General features: G+C 41.5%; 1 protein-coding gene across 3 annotated transcripts in view; it reads left to right on the top strand.

The window, feature by feature from the left end:
• SNX30 (sorting nexin family member 30) overlaps positions 1–26589 on the top strand; it is a 101778-nt gene that overhangs the window by 55734 nt on the left and 19455 nt on the right. For 2 of the 3 annotated variants that reach the window (XM_057720284.1, XM_057720286.1), the window contains exons 3-6: positions 1795–1905; positions 12408–12566; positions 17060–17255; positions 19392–19591. In XM_057720284.1, the coding sequence (XP_057576267.1) occupies positions 1795–1905; positions 12408–12566; positions 17060–17255; positions 19392–19591 (666 nt within the window). The remainder of the gene's footprint in view (positions 1–1794; positions 1906–12407; positions 12567–17059; positions 17256–19391; positions 19592–26589) is intronic. The other variant, XM_057720285.1, reaches the window with a different exon arrangement.

Below are 26589 nucleotides of genomic sequence, written 5' to 3'. Positions count from 1 at the left end.
AGGTTAGATTTGAAATGTTACATAAACTATAATTTAATGAAGTGGTTTTGCAAACCATAATAAAGAGAAATGACCAGCTGATATCATGTAACATTTAGAAGCACAGAAAGTAGAGCCCTCTATCAGTTGTTTACAATGAAAACAAATTGCATTCCTTTGTCACTCTTCAAAATCTACCTTTCATGAGCCGTAATCATCGACAAGTCCCCAGACAGAGCCTGCTGGGGGACTCTGTGGGGTCTTGAAGAATGTCCCTTCCAAACCGCCTCCTTACTGTTGAGGAAACCGAGGCTCCTGGAGGCTTGGTGGCCTCTCAGAGATGCTAGGACTGCTCATGCTGCTGCCTCGGGGGGGTGCCAGGCTACTGCTGCCAGTATTTCTGTCACCCGTATGCCTAAAGATTCATCAGTAGTGATTTGGATTCAACTGTTCTGGTTTTGTTTTTCCCCTTCCCTCTCTCCCTGTCTTCCCCTCTCCCTCTCCCTCTCCCCGCCTCTCTCTCTCTGCCTCTCCCTCTCCCTCTCTATCTCTGTCTCTTCTCTCTCTAGTTCTAAAACAGTAATTCCTTTGCAGAGTCTTCTAATAAATCACAGATGCCTAAATTAAGCAAATTTCCCCATGTCTTCCCACCTTTACCCCTGCATCATACTGTGTTTCATGGGCACATGCTGGTGCATGGAACTTTGATAAGAGAAGAGGCAGAAAGAGTTAGTTGGGGTTAAGTCCAAGACCGAGTCCTTTAACTACACAGTTTTGCTCAGATGGTGAGCCTGGCTTCTGGGGAGGATGAAATCATAATTTTTGATGCCAAAGCTGTTCACTGGCTGCTTCCTTCATGGATGACTCTTGTTCATGTGTTTTTAAGATTTTTTTGGTGCCATGGATTTAAACAGACTTTTGGCTTGAAAGATTTCAATAAATTTATAAAATGTAGCTTGAGCCATTTTTATCTTGTGCTTTAATTTCTGAGAACTGTGACTGTCATAGTCGGTCCCCTCATAGGGAAAATTGGTTTATCTGAGACATAATTTTGATTTGGGTAAATTAATAGATAAAAATCTTGCTTTAGTACAAATTAGTTTTATTTAATATTGGTTTTTGTTATCAAAGTGCTGCAGTCGTATTTCAGAAAACTTAAATTCAGGGAAGGGGATGTGATTAGTATTTTTTTTTTTTGCAATGATATTTTAGTCTTATTTCCTTCTAGATTGAAAAAGTCATCTAACATACAGTATAGTTTCAAGCTTATGGTCCTGGCAGAACATGGCAGAGTAGGTGAAACCTTTTCTGTTTTCATCTAGTCTGTCCCTAAATGAGCAGGTGATCTGTTATCTCTGCTTTTTGTTTGTTTCCTCTCTGCCTTTGGCAGAACTTGTCAGCCTATTTAGCAGAAGATGGAGACGTATTTTTTTTTTTTAACAGATTCACAGATTTGGATTCAGTAGCAATATCCTCAGTGGAATTATTCTGCTAAAAGAAATTCTCAGGGTTAAATTTGGAGGAAATGAATCAAATGTTTCTAAACACGGTTCTGAGGGATAGTTCCATTTCCTGAGACGGGGGAAATGAAACCTCAACATTTTCATTCTAGATCCTTGAAATTTTTAACTGGACCCTGTGGCCTGGACTTGTTCCGTGTTGGTAAACCCTGCCATTTGGCTGGTGCGTTTGGTGGAAGAAAAGTGTGTTCTTGCCCAGTTAGGTTATTCATAGAGAGGTTTTTTTCCCTTCCATTCTGCCAAGATATGCTACTTTTCCCTTACCCTGATTTTGTTCCACTGTCCTCATTTGCAGAGTACTCGGGTGGAGTTTGACCTGCCAGAATATTCTGTTCGTCGAAGATACCAGGATTTTGACTGGTTGAGGAACAAACTGGAAGAAACCCAGCCCACTCATCTCATTCCCGTAGGTACTAAGTCAGTACAGCTTGTTACTCACTTTTCCTGCATTCTCTTTCCTGATGATGTTCACTCAACTCTCACCCCTTAAATTACGCTCAAACTCTGCCTTACATTTTAAACCATATTCACCCATCAAGTGTACATTTTATGGATGCTGTATAATATAGTTCACCTTTTGGGTTTTGATTTCTGATTTGCTCTACGATATGCTGGTTTCGGGGGTGGGGTAGGGTAGATTTTCACTTTCATTATAACAATTTTTTGAGGAATGGAGAATCCTAATTCTCATTTGCTGCCTCCTTAAAGACTGTTTTACCCTTTCTAGGCACCATTCTTGAGGTTTAGATAGCAGCCACCAGGTGGAGAAAGATGCCTCAGATTACAGCTGGCTGGGCTTTCTTTAGACGTGGGTGATTCAGGGAGCAGGAATCTAGCACACAATCCACTCAGCCACAGTTTTTCCTCTAAGAAAACAAACCAAAAGCCACCTAACTATATACTGAAGAAGCATACTATTTACCTGTTACTTTAGCTGCATATTAAAAAAAAAAAAAGCAAAACTAGAGCAAATAAAATTTAAAAGAGTACTTAAATCAACATATTGAATACATATTGAGTACTTCTCTGTTTTTTTTTTTTTTTTTTTTTTTTTTAAGTATAAATAACTATTTTGACCCCAGATGTTTCTCAGGCTTTGGGGCTTAAGGCAATTTGGGTCATAAAACTCTTCAACAGGACTTTATCTTTCCGTTAAAAGCCTTGGCTGGATGACTTCTTAGCACTGCCAGTTTTCCTGCTACCACTGCTTCTTCCAGTCTTCCCCTCATGGTTGGAAAGGCTGGATATGCTGTGAGCACTCTAGCAGTTTTCTTAGTTTTCAAGGCAAAAGTGGCCATGTTACTATTGCTGTGATGGGAATGATGGGTCTTGCCTGGGACTCCATTCTTTCTCAGGGACCCGCCCCCCAACTCCCCATCTATTCCCTCTGCTCTCCAAGCCTGAAGTTTTTCTTTTCAGTCTTCTAATCACTTAAAAATGCGCCAAAAGAGAAACAATAGTTTTTAAGCAGTTGGAACTATTCCTTAAAAACTTAATTTGGCAAAATTGGCAGCTAGTGAATTTTTTTTAAAAATAGGCTTTTATTTTAGAACAGCATTAGATTTACAGAATTATTGTGAAGATAGTACAGGAAGTTCTCATAGACCCCACACCCAGTTTTGCTTATTATCAACATTTTCTATTAGCGTGGCACATGTCACAAGTAATGAACCAGTAATGATACATTATTATTGACTGAAAGTCCTTTTTTCAGATTTCCTCGCTTTTGGCCTGATGTCCTTTTCCTGTTCCAGGATCCCTTGCAGGGTACCACGTTACACTTAGTTGTCATGTTTTGTCGTCGTTGCTGTGCACAGGCTCTGTAGTTGTGGAGAGCGGGGGCTGCTTTTTATTGTGGTGCTTCAGTAATTGTGGGCTCAGTAGTTGTGGCGCACGGGCTTAGTTGCTCTGTGGCATGTGGGATCTTCCCAGACCAGGGATCGAACCCATGTCCCCTGCATTGGCAGGTGGATTCTCAACCACTGTGCCACCAGGGAAGCCCTCAGGCTCTTCTTGATTTTAACAGTTTCTCAGGCTTTCCTTGTTTTCGATGACCTTGACAGCTTTGAGGAATACCAGTCAGGCATTTTGTAGAATGTCCCTCGGTTGAGACTTGTCTGATGTTTTTCTCAGTTAGTCCTGGGTGATGTGATTTGAGGAGGAAAAGCAGAGGTAAAGTACCCTTCTCATTACATCATATCAAGGGTGCATACTATCATCAACAGTATTTACCACTGTTGATGGTAACCTTGATCACCTGGCTTGAGTAGCGTTTGTCAGGTTTTTCCACTGTACAGTTACTCTTTTTCTCTCTCTCTCTGCACTGTACTGGAAGGAGGTTGCTCTTTACGTGTAGTCCACACTGTGCGTAAGGGGGATTATGCACCATGTCCTGGCAACTAGATGTATTTGAAGGTTGGAACTTAAAGACCAAAGGTTAGACAGCGACACCTGCTGGTGAAACATAGTAGCCTCATGCGTAGACACTGAAGTCAGAACAGAGAGTGGAAGTCTCCAGAATGCCCAGGGTAGATCTTTAAGTCTGGTTTCCTGCAGTCTGGGTGGAAGCAGTGAGTAGAAGGTACTTTCTACTTAAATGTAGAGACTTAAATTTCTTCATAAATTCTTAGTGTATATCTGGGGTGGAGAGAGATTTAATATAGGAGAGCATCTCTGACGTAAAGATGAAAGACAGAATGGAAACAAACTCTTCCCCCTCCCCCCCAAAGAAGTTCATCTCACAGCAGCTTTGCTAGGAGGTGTCTATCTGTTATCAATAATCAACTTTGTGTTGGTTCTTTTACTAGGCCTTTTTATTGCCCTTGGGAAAGTGAGGGGTTATAAGATAGACAAGAGACTCCTACCCCGGGGGAGTTTATTATCAGATGGAGACCTAGAAAACCTGTAACATAATTATTGTTTAAATTTTCATTTCTTTTTAAAAAACAAAACAAAACGCTGTATTAAGATATAATTCGTATACCATTCAATTCACCCATTTGAAATGTACAAGTCAGGGGCTTTTAGTATGTTCACAGAGTTGTGCAGCCATCAGCACAATCGATCTTAGAACCTTTCATCACCCCCAAAGGAAACCTCTTCTTGTCTCTTATTTCCAAACCCTCTATCTTCCCCATTGCCTGGCAACCAGTACTCTCCTTGCTGTCTCTATAGATGTGCCTATTCGGGACGTTTCATATAAGTAGAATCATACACAATGGTCTTTTGCGACTAGGTTTTTTTTCGTAGCATAATGTTTTCAGGGTTCATTCATGTCACAGCTTGTGTCAGTACTTGGTTTTTATTGTTGAATAAGACTCCATTCTATGGCTATATCACATTTTGTCTTTCCTCTCACCTTTGCTGGACATTTGGGTTGCTTCCACTATTTGGCTGTTATGAGTAATGCTACTGTGAACATCCATGTGCAAGGTTTTGTGTGGACACGTCTTCATTTTTCTTGAGTGTGTACCTAGGAATACGATTGTTGAATCATATATAACTCTATATTTAACCTTTTGAGGAACTGCCAGACTGTTTTCCAAGGTGCTGCATCATTTTACGTTCACGCTGGCAACATATGAGGGTTCCATTTTTTCCACATCTCCGTCAACACCGGTTATTATCTTTCTTTTTGATAATAGCCACCCTAGTGGGTATGAAGTGGCATCTCTTTGTGGTTTTGATTTGCATTTCCCTGACAGCTAATGATGTTGAATTTTTTAAAAAAATGTACCTTTATTATCTTCCTTGGAGAAATATGTATTCAGATCCTTTGCCCATGTTAAAATTGGGTTGTCTTTTTATTATTGAGTTAAAATGGTTCTTTGTATGATCTAGATACTAGTCCCTTCTCAGATATATGATTTGCAAAAGTTTTCTCCCATGTAATGGGTTCTCTTTATTTTCTTGATGGTGTCCTGTGAAGTACAAAGTTTTAAAATTTTGATAAAGTCCAGTTTACCTATTTTTTCTTTGTTTGCTTGTGCTTTTTGGTGTTTTAGCTAAGAAACCATACCCTAATCCTAGGTCATAAAGATTTACACCTAGGTTGTCTTCTAATTTTTACAATTTTAGCTCTTACATTTAGATCTTTAATTCATTTTGAGTTTGTTTTTGTATGGTTAGTTTTCATTTCTTTAACCAGTGAAGCTGCATATTTTCCTATGACTTTATTGAATGTTGGCATTTCTTTTATGAATTGCCTCTTCATTTTTCTATTTTTTTTCTTAGTGGTTTGTAAACACTCCATATTTGTGAAGGAAATTAACCCAGTTGAGAATATCTATTTTTTCTCTAGTTGTTTTTTGTCTTTGACTTGACTCCATAAAAGATAATGCCCCTTCCCTCCCAGCCAAGCTAATTTTTCCCTTACAGTTTCTTTGAAGCTTGTTTCTAACCTAGGATGTTAAAAAAATGTTCTGTATTTTCTTCTCTTGCTTTTATGTCCTCCTGTTTTATATTTAAATCTAGAATTTATTCTGATGTGAGATGGGAGGGTCTTATTTTTTTTGGATAGTGAGTTGTCCCAGAACCACTTAGGAGTAATCAGTCACCTTTATCATAGTTTGTGTATGAGACTATGTCATACATTAGATTTGTATATTCTTGGGCTGTTTATGAACCTTTTGGTTCATCGATCTCTTTAGTATCATATCCCTGCTACACTACTGAATTATTATAAGTTTACAAAATGCTTCAGCATCTGGTTGGATAGGCCCCCATCTCTTCCCCAATATACTTTGTTTTCCAGGTTTTCCTGGCTGTTTGCATATGTTTTATTTTTTCAAGTGAGCTTTAGAATCTTTTTTTTTTTTAAGATTTATTTATTTTTAATTAGTTTATTTTTGGCTGCATTGGGTCTTCATTGCTGCGCACAGGCTTTTCTGTACTTGCAGTGAGTGGGGGCTACTCTTCGTTGTGGTGCACGGGCTTCTTATTGCGGTGGCTTTTCTTGCTACGGAGCTCGGGCTCTAGGTGTTCAGGCTTCAGTAGCTGTGGCTTGTGAGCTTTAGAGCGCAGGCTCAGTAGTTGTGGTGCACGGGCTTAGTTGCTCCGTGGCTTGTGGCATCTTCCTGGACCAGGGATCGAACCTGTGTCCCCTGCATTGGCAAGTGGATTCCTCACCCCCCTCCCCCACACTGTTGCTGATTATATTACAGGAACTTTGTTTTTAAGCTCTTTATTGGAGTATAATTGCTTTACACTGTTGTGCTGGTTTCTGCTGTACAACAAAGTGCATCAGCTGTATTTATACATATATGCCCACATCCCCTCCGTCCTGTGACTCCTTCCCACTCTCTCTGTCCCTCCTAAGTCATCACCAATCATTGAGTTGATCTCCCTGTGTTATGCAGCAGCTTCCCCCAGCCATCTATTTTACATTTAGTAGTGTATATATGTCAATGCTACTCTGTCACTTCGTCCCAGCTTCCCCTTTGCCCCCCCACCCCGTGTCCTCAAGTGCATTCTCTACATCTGGCAGGTGGATTCTTAACCACTGTGCCACCAGGGAAGTCCCTAGAATCTTTTGAGTCAGTAGGAAAACTGGGGGGGAAATGGTGGTGGGTTCTTGAAGGGGGGGATGTGGGTTTTTTTGTTTTTTGTTTTTTTGCCGGTTTTAGTTAGCTATGGTTAAAATTACGTGAGAATTCCTTTAGAGCTTTCAGAGTCCATTGCTTATGTTTGGAGCATGGAGATAAAAGTTCCCACTTTTGGGGGGCTTCATTGGAGCCATGTGAAATGGTAGGTGAACAGCCAGCCAGACCGTGGTTCTGGGGAGGCCCCCAGAATTCTTTCATTTGCCTCTCCCCATTGACTGTCCTGAGACCTGCCCTTTTCTGGCCCCTGGGGCTCTGAACTTGGCAGCTTCTGGGGCTCTACTGGGGAAATCCAACCCCTCGCTTCCTAAGCCGACTGTTCCTTTGCCTGAGTAGTGTCACAAAATGGCTGATACTGATGATTTTTCTCTCTATCCAATCTCTTCTGCTTTGTGTCTTTAATGAATTCTAGCCTGTGAACAGTACTTTTATATTTTCTGGTGCTGCAGCAGATTTTTCTCTTTTTATATTGCTTTGTTTTTCTGCACTTTTAAAAGCAGAAAGAAATAATCATATGTTCTTCAAATGCCATCCTAAAACTAGAACTTGCTGGATGTGTACGTTTGTGTCATCTCGCAATGACAGTTCACCTTGTTTTTCTTTGTAATCTAATAGTTGGAGCCACCAGAGAGTCTTCATTGTGACATGGTTTTTGCTTTTTAATTTATTTTTTGCCTCAGAAGTTGGTTTAACACCGCTTCATTTACTGGGGCACAGCTAATTACACAGCAGAGAGATTTAATGACCGAGGGACACAGATTTTGGAAATGAAGCAAATACATTTATTAAACTCTTTAGTTTTTAATTTCATTTAGGAATTTAATGTTTGCTTCAGTTTTTATGAAGGGAGCTTTGCTGGAAGGATGCATTTGTATTTATTATGGACCCAGTTTTGTTTTGGGTAGTGGTAAGCTCATAGGAATTAATAGCAAGGAATTTGTAATGCAGTATTTATATCTTAATATGAAATAATCAGTAAAAAGTCTAACTTCACTTTCTAGTTTGTTCCTTTTTTTTTTTTTGTACTGTTAAATATACGTGCTTTTAGCATACCGAATAGGTAAGTTAATAAATAGTGAATCTTTGGTTGAACTTTACAGTACCTTGAATTAAATCAGGCTTGGTGACTGTTCTTTATAGGGACAAAGTCTTTTTTTTTTTCACGTTTATTGAAGTATAGCTGTACAGTATTATATGTTACAGGTGTACAGTGTAGTGATTCACAGTTTTTAGAGGTTATGCTGCACTTGTAGTCATTACAGAATATTGGCTGTATTCCCTGTGTTGTACAGTGTATCCTTGTAGCTTATTTTATGCCTAATAGTCTGTACCTCCTTATGCCCTACGCCCTATCTTGCCCCTCGCCTCTTCCCTCTCCCCCCGGTAACTGCTAGTTTGTTCTCTATGTCTATGAGTCTGTTTCTTTTTTTGTTACAGTCACTAGTTTGTTGTGTTTTTTAGATCCCACATATAGGTGATATACAGTATTTGTCTTTCTCTGTCTGACCTATTTCACCGAGCATAACACCCTCCAAGCCCATCATGTTGCACATGGCAAGATTTCCTTTTAATCTTGATGCTCTTTAATTTGTTATTTATTTTTGGTTAGGAGCAGTATTTTCTGTTAGTTTGATATAAATAGGAAAAATAGTTTTTGTTCACGTAGAGGGTATGCAGTAAATATTTGTTGAATTGTATCGAAGGAGCAATTTAAAAGCCAACAGGAGGAAATTGGACATATCAAGACTGAGCAATTGAAATCTTTGTCCAGAGAGATTTCCAAATACTTTGTCCGGATACTGTTTCCAGATTTCCCACCCAGAAGTAGTAGCTTTTCTGCGACAATCTACTCTACTTTCGTTTCATAGGTTATGAAATACTTTCTTATCAACTATTATAAAACACGATATATGTGAAAGTGCTTTACCAAAGTATCGAGTGCTATAAAATGTAAATTTTTTAAGGTTAAACCTTGAAATATTTAATGGGTTATTGTACTGCTTTGCAAATAGGATTTTTTGAAGGTTCCAACATATATATGCATATAATTAAAAAAAAAACTTTTTCATTATGCAAAATGTCAAGCCATACCAAGGTAGAGAGATTCAGTGCAGTGTATTCAACATCTAGTTTCAGCACTTATCAACTCACGATCAATCTTGTTTCATCTCTGTCCCTACACACTCATTTTTTTTTAAGTGATATAAACAACAAAAATTTTTTATCTTATAGCTCTGGAAGTCAAAGGTCCAAAATCAGTCTCAGTGGATTAATATCAAGGTGTAGGCAGAACTGTATCCCTTCTGAAGGCTGTAGGGGAGGATTTGTTCCCTCCCTTTGCAGCCTCTAGAGGCCGCCTGCGTTCCTTGGCTCAGGCCCCTTTCTCCATCTTCAGAGCCAACAGCATTGTATCTCCTCTCCTCTGACATCCACTTCCATCCTAACAACTTTTTTTTTTTAATTGAGATAAAATTCATGTAACATAAGAGTCACCAAAGTTTACATATAGTTCAGTGGCTTTTATTACATTCACAGTGTTTTGCAATCACCGCCACTGTCTAATTTCAGAACATTTTCAACACCCCAAAAAGAAACCCCATACCCATAAATAATCACTTCCCATCCCTTCTTTTCCCTAGCCCAAATATTATGAATAATGGCTTGAACATTTGTTGTACAAGTTTTTGTGTGAACACTTGCTTTCGTTTATTTTGGCTCTATACCAAGGACTGGAATGGCTGGATCTTGTGGTAATTCTATGTTTGAGTTTTTGAGGAACTGCCAAACTGTCTTCCCCAGTGGCTGTGCTATTTCACATCCCCGCCAGCCATGTATGAGGGTTCTGATTTCTCTACATACTTGCCAACACTTGTGATTTTCCTTTTTTTTTTTCCCCTTATAGCCATCCTAGTGAGTTTGAAATGGTATCCCAGGTGATTTAAAAAAATATATTTTGGCTTAAAACATATATGAAAGTTTTACCTTTAGTCCATTTCCCTTTTTTGCTTTCTGTTCTCAGTATTTACAAATACAAATAGTTGGCATTCGTTCGACATCTCCCATGTGCTGGGAGCTGTGTTGAACTCTTTCTTCACTTGTATTATTTCATTTACAAGGAAGGTATAGATGCCCTTGATTTTACCAGCAACCCAGATTCCTATGCATGAACAACCCAGAAAGTAATTATAAGGGTCAGAGAGTAGGTGTACCCCTTTAAGGAAGCTTGAAATAGGAAGAAACAAATGTATGAAGCCGCGTACCTTTGGCAATAATGATGCTTATTACAGAAGGAAATTCTGTTTGCAGAAGGATTCACCCAAGCGTTCCTTTAAATAGCAGGCTTCCCTGATTCATTAAAGTTCAATATACTAAATCTGAAAAATGGATAACTCTTTCCAGAAGGTTATCTGTTATGGGAAATGAGGCATACCTAACTACTTATTTGCTCATTAGGCCTTTTTCCTAAGTCCTGTTCAGCATAAGCAAATGAGAATATGCTCAACAGGACTCATGAGATAAAAATACCCACTGGATTTGGTAATTACAAAGTCATTAATCATCTGTAGAAGAGCTGTTTCTGCATTCGGCAGGGGTAGGGCAGAGAAATGCAGCATTAACGGCAGTACCAAAGATGGCTTTGTCTTGGGGTGAAGAAAGGTTAGGGGTTGAGAAATCAAGGGAAGGAGTGGAAGTAAAGGTAAATGAGTCATTTCAAAAAGGTTGAATGAGACAGGAAGGAGAGTGGAGAAGATGTAAGGTCAAGAGATAGATTTTTTTTTTTTCAGGTAGAAAGAGAACCAACCATGTCTTTGTAGACTCAGAATAGAGCTGGACGAGAGGTTGAAGGTAAGCAGCAGAGAAGGTATAATTAATTGATGATGACAGATGTATGACAGTGAACTACGTGAGTCAAGGACACAGCCCCCTTTGGGGAAGGGCTGTTCTCTACAGCCACCTGAAGCACGGAGGCGGAGGTGGTACCCGGTAGAGGCTTTACTCTTGAGATCTAAAACATGTAGGCTTTCCAAAGCTCTTCAGGTCGAGGCTGTTGAGTTCTCTCATACCCAGGAGTGCTGGTGTTGCCAATTCCTAAATATTTGAAAGCTTTTGTGTTATAAATTGGGTTGCTCCTTGGCTTTCTCACTCTCAGTACTTAGGATTCCACTTTGCCTAAGCCCTTGTTCCTATATCTTATTTCAACATTTGTGTGTGTGTGTGTGTGTGTGCGCGCGCGCTTGGAGGTTTATAATTTAAAATTGACCTATTACAGAGTTTAAGGAGGTTGCAGACTTAAGTGCTTGCCCCAGTTTTTCCATCTCCTCATCAGTGCTTGTCCTTTGCTGTCCTGTCAAGTCTTTCTCTGTCTGTGTCTGTTATGGCCATGCTAGTGGGTATGAAGTGGTATCTCCCTGTGGTTTTGATTTGTATTTCCCTAATGACTAATGGGATGGCGAGCACCTTTTTGTGTGCATTTTGGCCATTTGTATATCTTCTTTGGAGAAATGTCTGCTGGGTCGCTCGCCCCCCTTTTAAATGTAAATGTTCTTTTAAAATTTCATAACCAAAACATTTCCAAATTGTGCATTAGCGGTTACTCTTTACCTGCGGCGGCAGTACTGAGGAAGGCCTTTTAATCAAGCTGCTGCGGAAATAGGTTAAAGCTCAAAGATCCCTTGGCCGCCAGGTAGTTTTAAATTACCCACAATATTGGCTCAAAGTAAATACGATGGAGAGATTTGAGTAAGGAGTAAAGGAAGTTACAATATTAAGAACTTTTAAGCATAAACCTAAACAAAAAAAGAATGGCTTAGGAAAGGTATTTTTTTTAGATACATGGGTTTCCCGAATGTCCTATTTTTTCATTCACCAAATTCTTTTACCCCTTGAACTGGGAGTGGAATCTTAAGATATTTAAATTTTTGTGTGGCTGCTGTTGTGTGACCCCTTTCTTTAGACTGTCTTTCTTATCTTGCCCCAACTTTCCCATTATATCACCTGTGCATCAAGAAACATAAAGATAACTATACTATCAGATTTACCGGTAGATGTTAGCCGACTGTTTTCTGTGTTCCAGGGACCATGCTCTGCTGTTTTATTTCTTTTATTGTAAAATTGACAGGGTAGTTGTGATTTATGCCATTGGTATTTTTTCAGAAGTGTTTATACTGATGATTACATAAAGATCTGACCCATTAAGAAAGACTGTTCTTGACAGATGGGTCCTAGGACTTATTTGCTAGCCTGGTTTTTTTTTTTCTTTGCACCTTGTTATCAATTACTTTGAATATTTTTCTTCATGTCATCGTAGCCACTCCCTGAGAAGTTTGTGGTGAAAGGTGTTGTGGATCGTTTTTCAGAAGAGTTTGTGGAGACCAGAAGAAAAGCTTTGGATAAATTCCTGAAAAGAATTACGGATCATCCTGTGCTCTCTTTCAATGAACACTTTAATGTTTTCCTCACTGCTAAGGTAAGGCAGAATTTTTCATATTCCTCCCCTAGCATTCTTTGGGCTCTTTTTTAAAATTGATTAAGTAATTAATTGGCTGCATTGGGTCTTCATTGATGCGTGCAGGTTTTCTCTAGTTGCAGCAAGTAGGGGCCACTCTGCTGCTGTGTGCAAGCTTCCCACCGCTGTGGCCTCTCTTGCCGCAGAGCACGGGGTCTAGGCACATGGGCTTCAGTAGTTGCAGCGCATGGGCTCAGTAGTTGTGGCTTGTGGGCTCTAGAGCACAGGCTCAGTAGTTGTGGTGCACGGGCCCAGTTGCTCCACAGCATGTGGGATCTTCCCGGACCAGGGCTCGAACCCATGTCCCCTGCATTGGCAGGCGGATTCTTAACCACTGCGCCATCAGGGAAGTCCCTGGGCTCTTTCTTAAAAGGTGTTTCAGTCTCTCACAAGCCACCCCTATAGTGGGTGTCATAGAATTGCTCTGGTTTTTTTTGTTGTTGTTGCCGCCCATCTGCCCTGGCATGGTTTCCGTGTTAAAATTTAGGAGCAGTATCCCCTTGCAGCAGCTGAGGAAGTTAGAATATTTTCACTTGCCAAAAGCAGGGATAAGTGTTTCCATAAGCACTTAATAGCAATATTACTGGGTAAGGCCATTCTGACCAACAGTGGGCACCAAAGGGAAAGAATGTTTATGGAGTGTTTAGTAAAGACATTTTTCACAGGATCCCTGTGAGTAGTGAGGCTCACAGCCTCATTTCACAGATGAGGAAACTGAAGTTCAGGGCTTGTGTACTACTAGTTCAGCTGGCATCACTAGGATGTGAAATTGGGTCTGTGTGGCTCCTGAGGCCACAGTTTCCTGACCAATTCCTTGCCCACAGCCAAGTTCCTAGCAGGTGGGCATTTTCCAAGCGCTTGCTAGGGAAATAGTGGAGGGCTACATGGCTGCCAGATTCTATGTATTCAAGCTCAAGTTGGCCATCCCTTGACTTTTCTCCAAGCTTCCCTGTTGGCGGAACTGGCCAAAACCCTGAGGTGCTCGACTCTGATCGTTTGCAGATATGGGAGCTCGGGTTCAGACTCTTGGCCCAGCTTCCTTCCAGCCCCATCTGTATACTTTCGTGTATCCTATTCTGATATTCAGGCCATATGTAATTCATTCCATGTTGGCAAGGATATCGAGGCCCAGGTACTTTCCAGTTTTCTTTTTCAAAATGGCAAAATGGAGAAATATTTACAGGCAACATTGGTTGACATAAAGACTTTAGAGGGGATGCCATTTTCCAGACAATAAAAACCACATGGCAAAGTCCTCCAGTGTTGTGAGGTTGTATTTTTTTTTTTTTTCCAAACCTCAGTTGGCACTTAGCCTCCTTGATGACATTCCCATTCACCTTCTCTTTTTCCTGGAAGTCTTTCCCCCACAGATCAAACTTGTGTTCTTTTTAAAAATAGCTATTTCCTGGTGAACTGCTCCTTAGACATAGTTCTTCCATAAACGCAAAGTAAAATCCACCCTGTTCTCCAAAAGTGGAGCTCACTGCTTCACCCAGATTACGGGTTCGTCGTCCAGGCAGGCCGTCAAGTTAGTCATTTTTATTGAATAGAGAGACAAAGGGGGAGAAAGCTTGGACCCCTGGTCATTAAGAATAGTAGGAAAGTTTTTTTTGTTTGTTTGGTTTTGGTTTTTTTTGATATGTGTGGTATTTATCTGTGGGCCAAGCAGTATCAACTAATTTTTTAAAAAATTTGTCGGGGACCTCCGTGGCGGTCCAGTGGTTAGGATTTTGCCTTCCAGTGTAGGGGGTGCGGGTTCGATTCCTGGTTGGGGCGCTAAGATCCCACATGCCTTATGGCCGAAAAGCCAAAACATAAAGCAAAAGCAGTATTGTAACAAATTCAGTAAAGACTTTATAAATGGTCCACATCAAAAAAAAAAGAATCTTAAAAAAATAAAAAAATTGTTAAATTTTGTTACTGAAATACACATACAGAAAAGTATACAAATCATAGCTCAGTAAATGATCACACAATGACTATACTTTTATGATTGCTACCCGTATCAAGACAGAAAATCCCAGCACCCTGGGAGCCTCTCTCATCCCCACTCCCCATCACTACCACCCGCTCCTCCCCAGAGGAAACAGTATCCTGATTTCTTTTTTTTTTTGGCACACGGGCTTAGTTGCTCCGTGGCATGTGGGATCTTCCTGGAGCAGGGATCGAACCCATGTCCTCTGCATTGGCAGGTGGATTCTTAACCACGGCGCCACCTAGGAAGCCCTATCCTGATTTCTGACATCATAGAGAACTGATTTCTTTTAAAGCCCTTCAATGTCTTAAAACCTAACCTGATGTGAGTGAGTACAGAGGAATTGGCTTGTTTAAAAAGAACAGCTTCCTGCCTTAGTTCAGTTTTACCTGCTGAACTAAATGCACTAAATAATCTCATCTTTTTTTTTTTCTTTTTAATTGTGGGAAAATGCATATGACGGAAAAGTTACCATCTTAACCATTTTACAGTGTATATTTGGGAAGTGTTAAGTATATTCACCCTGTTATACATCTCCAGAACTTTTCCATGGTGCAAAACCAAAACTTTGTACCTAGTAAACAATAACTTCCCTTCTCACCCACCCCCATACCCCTATCTTTTCTTGTAACATACTTTGAATAACTTGGTCCTGTCCTTAGATGAGCCACTGACATGTTCTGCCACAGAGAATGCAGAAGCTTTCCTCTTCCTTGTGATGACACGGTCTTACCACAAGCTAGACGTGTCCTTAAGAAGAGCCACTGAGGCCAGGGGAGGTGGAGATGCTTGGTATGAGCTGTGTTCCAGTCAGTGTTTTTGTTGTTGGCAGAAGGGGTGCAGCAGTCAGATAGGTGTGACTAAATAACTGTACTCAGTATGTGAATGAACTTGGTTAACTGGGGGTTGTTTGTAAAGCTCTACTTGAAGTAGAGTTATTTAGTCCAGTGAGCCTGCTTGGATCAAGCCCTGCTCCAAAAAACATTGTCTATGGAGCAGTTCCTAGGACTCCAAGCCTTCAGTTATGGTCTTGTGAAAGCCTGGTGCCTACAGGGATGCTTTTATCTAGTGTATGAGGTTAGAAGGGGAGATGGATCTTTATTTATTTATTATTTTTTTAGTTTTTGTCCACACCACGTGGCATGCGGGATCTTAGTTCCCCTACCAGGGATCAAACCTGCGCCCCCTGCAGTGGAAGCATGGCATCCTAACCACTGGACCACCAGGGAACTCCCCGAGATGGGATCTTTAGAACACTGTCTCACGTTGGCGGGGTTGAAAGGAAGGACAGAGATGGAGGAAGGAGCTTGGAGGAGGCTGCTGGTGTTTTTAAGATGGACGAGCTTTGGGTATATTTCACATGCTGAAGGATTAGAAGTTGAAGATACAGACAGGAGAGAGGGATGGTTGAGAGGGCAAGGGCCTTGGTTGGCGGGGGAGGCGTGGACAGGAGAGGGCAGAATCGAGAGCAGAAGCGAAGGCCTTTGCTGCCCGAAGGACGTGAAATCAGGAGGATCTACATTTCAGGCACTTTTGGAGACCTGAGCCTGGGATGGTGTGTGACATAGGGGGAGGGGCTGTCCGACAGCTGTGTTAGCCGTGATTCCCGGTCCTCTGCTCTATCACTACACAAGGCTAGGTCACCAGAGAGCAATGGCCTTGTGCCATGTTCCCTTCTCTCCCTGTAGACCTGCCCCTCTACGACTAGGGATTAGCATTCTGTTAGCATCGAGGGTAGGTATAAGGAACAGACACCTGCATCTTCCATAAAACCACTTTTGAAGGCACCCTTAAAGTAAGTGACACAGAACAACCGAAAGGCACTGCAGACTGCTCTTGGAGTTTAATGATAGGAAGAAATTTATTTTGCCTGGCAGGCTAATATGCTGTTTAGATTTCGATTTAGTGGATTATGCAGCCAAACATATTTCCCGTTTATGCCTTGACCGAGAAATCCAGGGTAAGATGTCTTGTTGTTTGCAGCATCTGTCCTTGGCCTGGGTTTTGTAGCACTGCCTTTCCCGTCACTGTCTCCTGCTTCCCATCCTCTGCTTCCCTTATATGGCTTTGGTTGGGATATAAATAAATGAATGGAATGAACCATAGCTCTTGAATTGCGCTCCTAAAGACAATTTAGGATGTGTTGTATAGGAGAAAAGGACACTTTAAAACAAACTTGTATCTAAACAGTTGTGTTTAAAGGAAAGCGTGCTGGGTGAGTGAACCTGATTGGACAGGTAGGAGTCCAGCTCTGTAGAAAGAGACCTGGGTGTAAAGGCACGGGAGTGTGAGCGTGGCAGCTGCAGTGGCGAGGAGAGGAGACGTGTGTCTGTATGGTGAGGTCCTTAGCTAACTCAGCTCTGTGTTTTCGGAGTCCTCCATTTCCAAAAGGAAACTGCCTAAAGGAGTTGGTTTACTGAGTCCTGGCCATGTGAGCGGTGGAGCCCTTTGAGTCTGTTTGTTCACGTGTCCTCCTTAGGACCTGAACGCCCACAAGAAGCAAGGGATGGCGTTGCTGACGCGAGTGGGTGAGTCGGTCAAGCACGTCACTGGCGGCTACAAGCTGAGGAGTCGGCCTCTCGAGTTCGCAGCCATAGGCGAGTACTTGGACACATTTGCGCTTAAGCTGGGAACCATTGATCGAATAGCCCAGCGGATCATCAAGGAAGAAATAGGTGAGCGCTGCGCTGAGGTCTTGATCAGGCCCAGCGACCACGTCTGCAGACATGGCATTTGTGTGCGGTGAGCAGAATCAAACTGCACAAATGCTGGAGCCGCAGAACCAGGCCACGCTTTGCTTATAAAACTAATACATAAATGCAAGGAGTTGTGAGCAGAGTATGATTTTGCACTCCATCCCTTGCCCTGCATTTCATCCTTGTGTTTGCTTTCCCCACAGCAAACAAGCACTCAGAGCCTCCAGGCGTTTCCACTTTTCTCTCTCTCAGCTTCCCTTCATCCATGGGAATAATCGTTTAAAAAATAAACCTAAGTATCTTTTCTGGCAGACCTGTGTTTGCCAAAGTTACGATCCTGACGAGCCTTTAGACTTGGAATTGACTCACCCGCCTCACCCTCACTTCTTTTCAGACCTACTCTTCCTGACCTGGGGAGTTAGGAGGCCTTTCTTTATTTTTTATTTTTTTGAGAACTTTTATTGAGATATAATTGACATACAATAAACTGCATATATTAAACGTGTACAATTTGATTTTTTTTTCTTATTAGTAATGTGTATATGGCAATCCCAATCCCCCAATTCATCCCACCTCAACCCCACCCCCCACTTTCTCCCCTTGGTGTCCATATGTTTATTCTCTACATCTGTGTCTCATTTCTGCTTTGCAAACTGGTTGATCTGTACCATTTTTCTATATTCTGCATATATGCGTTAATATACAATATTTGTTTTTCTCTTTCTGACTTACTTCACTCTGTATGACAGTCTCTAGGTCCATCCATGTCTCTACAAATGTCCCAGTTTCGTTCCTTTTTATGGCTGAGTAATATTCCATTGTATATATGTACCACCTCTTCTTTATCCATTCATCTGTTGATGAACATTTAGGTTGCTTCCATGACCTGGCGATTCTAAATAGTGCTGCAATGAACATTGGGGTGCATATGTCTTTTTGAATTATGGTGTTCTCTGGGTATATGTCCAGTAGTGGGATTGCTGGGTCATATGGTAGTTCTATTTTAAGTTTTTCAAAGAACCTCCATACTGTTCCCCAAACCTCCATTTGGGGCTCTATCAATTTACATTCCCACCAACAGTGCAGGAGGGTTCCCTTTTCTCCACACCGTCTCCATCATTTATTGTTTGTAGATTTTCTGATGATGCCCATTCTAGCCGGTGTGAGGTGATACCTCATTATGGTTTTGAGGAGGCCTTTGTTTAACCTTCTTGTTGCCACCACTTCCTCTCCACCCCTCTCATGGCCACTTGCTTTTTTGTATCCCAGAATGTTGGGGCCCTTTGTCTTCTTACCCATGTGTAGGCCAAATAAACCTGAACAGTGTCAGTGATCTTGCTGGCATGTGATGTGAAACACGTAGAAAAGGATTCTCCAGTAGTCGTCATCCATTCGTTACTAAGAAATGGCAACAACATTTTATTGTAACGGCAAGAATCCTGGTGACAAAAGATAGGCCAGATTTTCTTTGGCAAGATTGGGGGCGGGGGGGGGATAAAACAACATTTTTCCTTGTTCCCTGTGCTTTAATTCTGCTTTCCCTCTGCTGGTATCATGTGGGGCCTGCAGGTTTTGAAGATGGCTTTAGGTACCACGTACACCTAAGGATCATGTGGGGTAAATTCTGATGGGACCAAGGTGTCGGGGTGACCCCTGAGTGCCTACGTAAGATCACATTTCTTGTATCAGGTGTTTCTTAAAATTCCATTATTTTTCCATTGTGACTGATTTTTTATTCTCCTTTTAAAAACATTCCCCTAAACCTATATGAAACTATGCCTCTATTGCCTGTTAAAATATGACTTCAGTGTAGGGGTAGGTGAGTAGGTTTTGGGGAAGATATTCGGTGGATGTAGCTCCCACTGCTTTCCCGCCGAAGGCATTGTGGTCCCCATTATCCAGAGGCATGACATTCCCATTATGGAGTAGAGTTGACTGATGTTACAGTGTTAGCTGTAATATCAGCTTTTGGAGATTAAAAAAATTCTGTTATAAACAGCATTGTGTTTAAAGGCAAGCGTGCTCAGAGAGCTCTTGGCTGCAGCGGTTATTGAGTCGGTAATACCAGTGATTGCTACCCAGCCACATCTTAATTGGTTTCTCTCCCCACTTTAGAGTACCTTGTAGAGCTGAGAGAATATGGGCCTGTGTACTCCACATGGAGTGCGTTAGAGGGGGAGCTGGCCGAGCCCCTGGAGGGTGTGTCAGCCTGCATTGGCAACTGCTCTACAGCCTTGGAAGAGCTGACAGATGACATGACAGAAGACTTTCTACCTGTGCTCAGGGAATATATTTTATACTCTGACTCCATGAAGGTAAGCTGGCTCGCTTCTTGTACACTTAGGTCCTTTCTTTGTTGTAGTCATTAATCAAAAAGTCATTGGTTGTAGCCTATTTGCATGTGATACAGGTTTCTTTCTTCCTGGATGGGCAGGATCAGACATGTGGACTGAACTCATGAACATGCAAGAAGAATACATGGTGAACCAAGTATATGAATTAAAAAAAAAGTTTGCAAGAAATTCTTATTAGTGTTCTCTGAGAGTTTGAGATATAACATCTACTGATTAAGAATAGTATGCTGCGGAAAAAGAACAGTTGGATAAGTAGAGCTTTTGGAAGTTGAAATACAATTGCTGAAATAAAATCGAAGAGTAAAGTTGGAAGATGAGGTTGAGATCTTGGAAAGTAAAACATTTAAAAAGTAGTTGGACAGCAGAACAAAAATGCAAAATTACTGAAAATGTGAAAGAATGATGAGACGTGGAGGATTAATCTCAAAGGTTCAGCATCAGACTGATAAGCGTTCCTGATTGAGAGAACAGAGAAAACTGAGCAAAGGAGATTGAAAGAAAAGAAAATCTCCCTGAGCTGAAGGATGTGACAGGTTAGTTACCGAGCAAAAGGGATGGACAGAGAACCAACGCAAAGCACATCATTGTAAAATTTTAGAACAGAAGTGATCAGGATCAAATACAGGATCAAACTCTTTAAATGTGCACATTAGAAACTGCCCCAGCCTGCACTTACACTGGCTGGAGGGCATAGCTGCAGGGACTCCTACGATGGTAGACAAGGTTCATCCTGTCTAACTTGCTCATTTTATAGATGAAGAAGCAGAGCCCCATGGAGAAGTCTTTTCTCTGTTCCATGGCCCCACGTCTAATGAGCAGCCAGCTTATATTTGTGTCTTTACTGTTGGTGAGAGAAACTGGATCAGTTCCTGCTTCTCAAGGCTGAGGCTCAGATTGTCTCTCTTTAAGTGCCGTTGTGGCAGGGTACATCCTGTTCCCTTTGGGGGTAGAGAGAAAGCACAGAAAAAGAAGGGCTGTTATCAGGCCATGTGGAACAGACGAATAACGTTTAGTGAACAATGAGGACACCTTGTACTGGAAAGATGGTTGAAGATGTGTATTCCGAGGATGCTGTGGAGTGAACAGTGCTTTAGAGAGGGGGTACCAAAGTTACCCTCAGGCTTGGGACTCAAGTTAAACACCCTACAGGCATCTGCAGGTGAGCCCTGATATGGACTCACATCCTGTACACAATGTGTGTGTGAAATGTAATTATGATAGTGATGGGCTGGGAGAGAACACTTTAGAGTCTTTAGCAAAGTTCTGGCAATGCCTTTTTTTTTTTTTTTAAAGATTATTTATTTATTTATTTGGCTGCGTTGGGTCTTCATTGCTGAACGCATGGGCTTTCTCTAGTTGTTACGAGTAGGGGCTAGTCTTCGTTGTGCTATATGGGCTTCTCATCGTGCTGGCTTCTCTTGTGGAGCACGGGCTCTAGGCATGTGGGCTTCAGTAGTTGTGTCACGTGGGCTCAATAGCTGTGACTCACAGGCTCTAGAGTGCAGGCTCAGTAGTTGTGGTGCACAGGCTTCATTGCTCCACGACATGTGGGATCTTCCCGGACCAGGGTTCAAACCCATGTCCCCTGCATTGGCAGGCAGATTCTCAACTGCTATGCTACCAGGGAGGTCCCTGGCAATGCTTTTTTTTTTTTTTTAAAGCTCTTTGTTGGAATATAATTGCTTTACACTCTTGTACCAGTTTTTGAGATACACCAAAGTGAATCAGCTGTATTTATACATATATCCCCATATCCCCTCCCTCCCGCGACTCCCTCCCACCCTCCCTGTCCTGGCCCTCTAAGGCATCACCCATCATTGAGTTTATCTCCCTATGTTATACAGCAACTTCCCACTAGCTATCTATTTTACAGTTGGTAATGTATATATGTCTATGCTACTCTTTCACTTCGTCCCAGCTTCCCCTTTGCCCCCTGCCCCAACCCCATGTCCTCCAGTCCATTCTCTGCATCTGCATCCTTATTCTTGCCCTGTCACTGGGTGCATCAGTACCATTTATTTAGATTCCACATATATGAGTTAGCGTACGGTATTTGTTTTTCTCTTTCTGGCTTACTTTGCTCTGCATGACAGTCTCTAGGTCTATCCACCTCATTATAAATAGCTCAATTTCATTCCTTTTTATGGCTGAGAAATATTCCATTGTATGTATGTGCCACATCTTCTTTATCCATTGATCTGCTGATGGGCATTTAGGTTGCTTCCATGTCCTGGCTATTGTAAATAGTGCTGCAATGAACATTATGGTACATGTTTCTTTTTGGATTATGGTTTTCTCTGGGTATATGCCCAGTAGTGGGATTACTGGATCATATGGTAGTTCCATTTTTAGTTTTTTGAGGAATCTCCAAACTGTTTTCCATAGTGGCTGTACCAACTTACATTCCCACCAGCAGTGCAGGAGGGTTCTTTTTCTCCACACCCTCTCCAACATTTCTTGTTTCTAGATTTTGTGATGATGGCTATTCTGACCAGTGTGAGATGATACCTCATTGTGGCTTTGACTTGCATTTCTCTAATGATGAGTGATGTTGAGCATCTTTTCATGTGTTTGTTAACCATCTCTATGTTTTCTTTGGAGAAATGTCTATTTAGGTCTTCTGCCCATTTGTGGATTGGGTTATTTGCTTTTTTAGTATTAAGCTGCATGAGCTGCTTGTATATTTTGGAGATTAATCCTTTGTCTGTTGCTTCATTGGCAAGTATTTTCTCCCATTCTGAGGGTTGTCTTCTTGTCTTGTTTATGGTTTCTTTCCCTGTGCAAAAGCTTTTAAGTTTCATGAGGTCCCATTTGTTTATTCTTGATTTTATTTCCATGATTCTAGGAGGTGGGTCAAAAAGGATCTTGCTTTGATGGATGTCATAGAGTGTTCTGCCTATGTTTTCCTCGAGGAGTTTTATAGTGTCTGGCCTTACATGTAGGTCTTTCATCCATTTTGAGTTTATTTTTGTGTATGGTGTTAGGAAGTGTTCTAATTTCATTCTTTTACATGTAGCTGTCCAATTTTCCCAGCACCACTTATTGAAGAGGCTGTCTTTTCCATTGTATATTCTTGCCCCCTTTGTCAATGATAAGGTGCCCATATGTGCTTGGGTTTACCTCTGAGTTCTCTATTATATTCCATTGATCTTCCTTTCTGTTTCTGTGCCAGTACCATACTGCCTTGATCACTGTGGCCTTGTAGTATAGTTTGCAGTCAGGAAGCCTAATTCCTCCAACTCTGTCTTTCCTTCTCAAGATTGCTTTGGCCCTTCGGGGTCTTTTGTGTTTCCATACAAATTGTAAGATTTCTTGTTCTAGTTCTATGAAAAATGCTGTTGGTAATTTGATAGGGATTGCGTTGAATCTGTAAATTGCTTTGGGTAGGATAGTCATTTTCACAATGTTGATTCTTCCAATTCGAGAACATGGTATGTCTCTCCATCTGTTTGTGTCGTCTTTGATTTCTTTCATCAGTGTCTTATAGTTTTCTGCGTAGAGGTCTTTTGCCTGCTTCCTGGCAATGCTTTTTGAGTGTTGGCATCATTGTGACCAGGCCAGGAGTTGGAGAAGCTTTATTTAAGAAGGGTAGGGAAGGGCCCTATACTTCATATCCCACACTGCCTCATTCATAGTTGGCAGATATTTAATTGAAGTTGGCAGTGTGGTGCATTTAGAAAATTTACAGATGTATAACTGTTGTATGTCATGTATCTTGTTATTTTTAAGAGATAGGTTTATCTACAAGTCAAAGAGCGTGCTTATCTCAGAGGTCTTGGTGATGACTAGTGAGGTGAGAGTCAGAGGAGTGGGTGATAAGGTAAAGACCCGTGTGAGTGGAGCCAGTTGAGCAAGGGAGCAGGTGGGAGGTGGGGAGGTCAAAGAGAGAAGTAAAGGCTAGGAAATACGCTAGTATCTTAAAGGCCACAGTTGGTAAGAGTCTGGATTTTGTTCTTAGGAGTTAAAGGGAAGCCATTTGGTTTCATGCAGGGAAATGACAGGATACAGATTTTACTTTAAGAGTAGTAGTGCTGCAGTATGGAGAATGGGTTGCGGGGGAGGGGAGAGGAGGTCCAGAAACCATTAGGAGACTGTTGCAGGGAGTCAGGTGGCAGATAACTGAGACAGTGGAGCTTGGAGAAGTGGGTGGATTTGGGATATATTTTGTATGAAGGGCCAGTTAGACTTGCTACTGTATTAATGTGCAGTGAAAAATGGAGGAATTGAGGATGGCTCCTGGGTTTTTGTCTTCAGCATCTACGTTGATCCTGGTCCCGTTTAGTGAGATGGGGAAGTTTGGGGTCGGACAGGTTGGGCAGTTGGGAATCAAGGTGTTGTGGCCGTATTCAGTTAAGAAGATGTCTGCTAGTCGTTAAAGTGGAGATGTCCTGGCAGCTGGTTATGAGTTCAGAGTGGGAATAAAAATTTGCGGGTCATTTGTGTATAGATGGTGTTTAAATCTCTGAGAGTTGGGGAGATTATCTGGCGAGATGAGATCAAGGTAAAGAGTCCACGACACTTCCTGAGGCATTGGCAGTATTTAGTGGTCCAGCACCTAATTGGGGGTGCGGGTGGGGGATGGGGAACAAGTAGGAAAGGAGCCTGAGAAGGAATGGTCAGTGTAGTACGAAAAAAAGAGTAGAGGATGACCTTAGGGAAGCCAAGAGAAATGCTTTTAGAAAGAGCACGTTAAAACAGTGGCCATCAGGTTTAATAATATGGAAATCATTGCTGATCATTATTAGAGGTGTAAGATGTGGATGCAGAAGTTTGGGTTTGAAGACAGTTTGTCTTTGAGTTGGAGATACTTTGAGCAACATTCCAGGATAGCTCTTTTCAAATGCTGGTCATTTAATTGCCAGATGGTTTTTTTGGCCTGCCCACCTTTTCCCCTCAGGGGCCAAAAGGTGGGGCTAGTGAGTCAAGTGACTAGTCTGTGCCTTAGGTTGCCTACTTCTGGTGCCTTTCAAAAACTAAAAAGGAGATTTTCTGGAAGATTGATTTGCGGGAGAAAAGTCCTCAAAAGTGATTGTAGACTGAGGGCCTAATTTCTTGAAAATGTGAAGAAGCAGGATGTAGAAATGTACACGATGATCTCAAATGTTTTTAAAAATTAGAAAAATATAAAAAGGGAAACTCTGAGATTCCGAGTTAGGGCAGACTGGATACACATTGAAACTTCCTCTTTTTCATGAAACCGAAATGACACTAGGATGATTTTTTTTTAAAGACATAAGTCCACAAAGGCAGAGGAGCAGGAAGGAAAACAGTAGCAGCAGGAACTAAAAGGGAGCTGAGAGGTGATGGGGACTCAGGTGACTCAAAGCTGCCTAAGCAGACTGTGGGGAAAAACCGGGAAGCCACCTGGTTTACACCGTGGGCTCCTTCAGAAAGGTCAAGAATTGGCAGCACCAGGTACCTCTGGGACTGAGGGGAAGATGCAGCTGAAGAGAAGGATTAGTCAGGAGTCTGTTTAAGAAGCAGTTAGCGCTTCCGATTCTGTCCTCCCTCCTCACACGGGGGCCACTGTCCCTTTCCCACTCAGGCGGAGCTGGAGGTGTATTCTCTGGAGGGGGTAATAACAAATAGAGGGTCTCTAGGCCAAGGGACACCAGGCACCGCTGAGGGTGGGGGCTAAAATCCTAAAATCAAAAGCAAAAGGTTTCTGAAAGTTGAGACTTTCAGTCATCTTCCTCTGCTTGGCTCTCAGTCTTATGCCTTCCCTGCAAGGATTAGAAGAGCCTTTTAGAAAAAATCTAAACAGGCTGGGAGAAGAGACTAGAATACACTGATATTGAGAGGAATGGGGAATCCTTAGTGACATGACCCAGCAGAGTCCCTGTGGAGAGCCGTCAGCAAGCCCTCGATGAGAGAGAACTTTCAACCAATTTTTTAGTGTTTCCCTCTTGGGCAAGTGCAGATAAGGGTCACCAGATATTCAAGGGAAGATTCTAATATGAACAATCAAGTAAATACAAAGAAGGAAAAACATAAAGCATCATTGAGGTACAAGAAAATTTCCAGGAAAAAACAAGCATTCATATCTTCAGAAAGAGAAGAGATGTCACAGCCAAAAAACACGCATTTTTAAAAATCCAGAGAATAAACAAAGAGCTCATGGAAACGAAGATCATGATAGAATGGAAAAAAGTCAATAGAAGAGTTGGAAGAAGTTAAGGAAATCACTATAAAGTGAAACAAAAAGACAGATGGAGGACTGGAGAGAAAAATAAGAATGAGATTATATTTCAAATATCCAACATCTGAAAATCAGAGGTACCAGGAAGAGAAAACAGAGAATTCGGAAACAACTGAGGAGTCATTCAAGAAGAGACTGGAAATGAAGATAAAACGTGTTACTGGTTGTCCCTGAAAGATGAGATTGTGGGTGCTTTTTTCCCCCTCCTCTACGTTTTCCTTTATTTTTTAAATTTTCTGTAACAAATATTTTTAAAAACTAAGGCAAAATGTGTGGTTTTAGTATTGCCAGCATTGTCCTAGGAAATTTAACTCACAGGTTGTCTGTCATCAGAGAATGAATGTGTAAAAAGAGTATGTTGAAAGGGGCAACCTAAGTAAGTGCAGTCATTTAATCAGAAATTGTGTCACCAAGACCGAATTCAGACTAATTTTCCTGCCTGTAGGAAAATGCTCTCCTAGAGAGGGGCACCCAAAGACAGGCCACAGGGCTGTGTTGGGTGTCAGGTGTTTTTTTAATTATTAAAAAATAAAAAAATTGAAGTATATTTGACATGCAATATTATATTAGTTTCCAGTGTAGAGCATAGTGATTCCACATTTGTAAACGTTGCAAAACGATCACCAAAATAAGTTAGGTACCCCCTCTGTCACTTTACAAAGTTACCACAGTACTATTGGCCATGTTCTCCATGTATACAATACATCCCATGACCTATTTATTTTATACTTGGAAGTTTGTGCCCGTTGATCCCCTTCAC

Source organism: Hippopotamus amphibius, chromosome 2, assembly GCF_030028045.1.
Source record: "Hippopotamus amphibius kiboko isolate mHipAmp2 chromosome 2, mHipAmp2.hap2, whole genome shotgun sequence".
NCBI classification, from domain to species: Eukaryota; Metazoa; Chordata; class Mammalia; order Artiodactyla; family Hippopotamidae; genus Hippopotamus; species Hippopotamus amphibius.
This window is presented reverse-complemented; position numbering and strand designations above follow the sequence as displayed.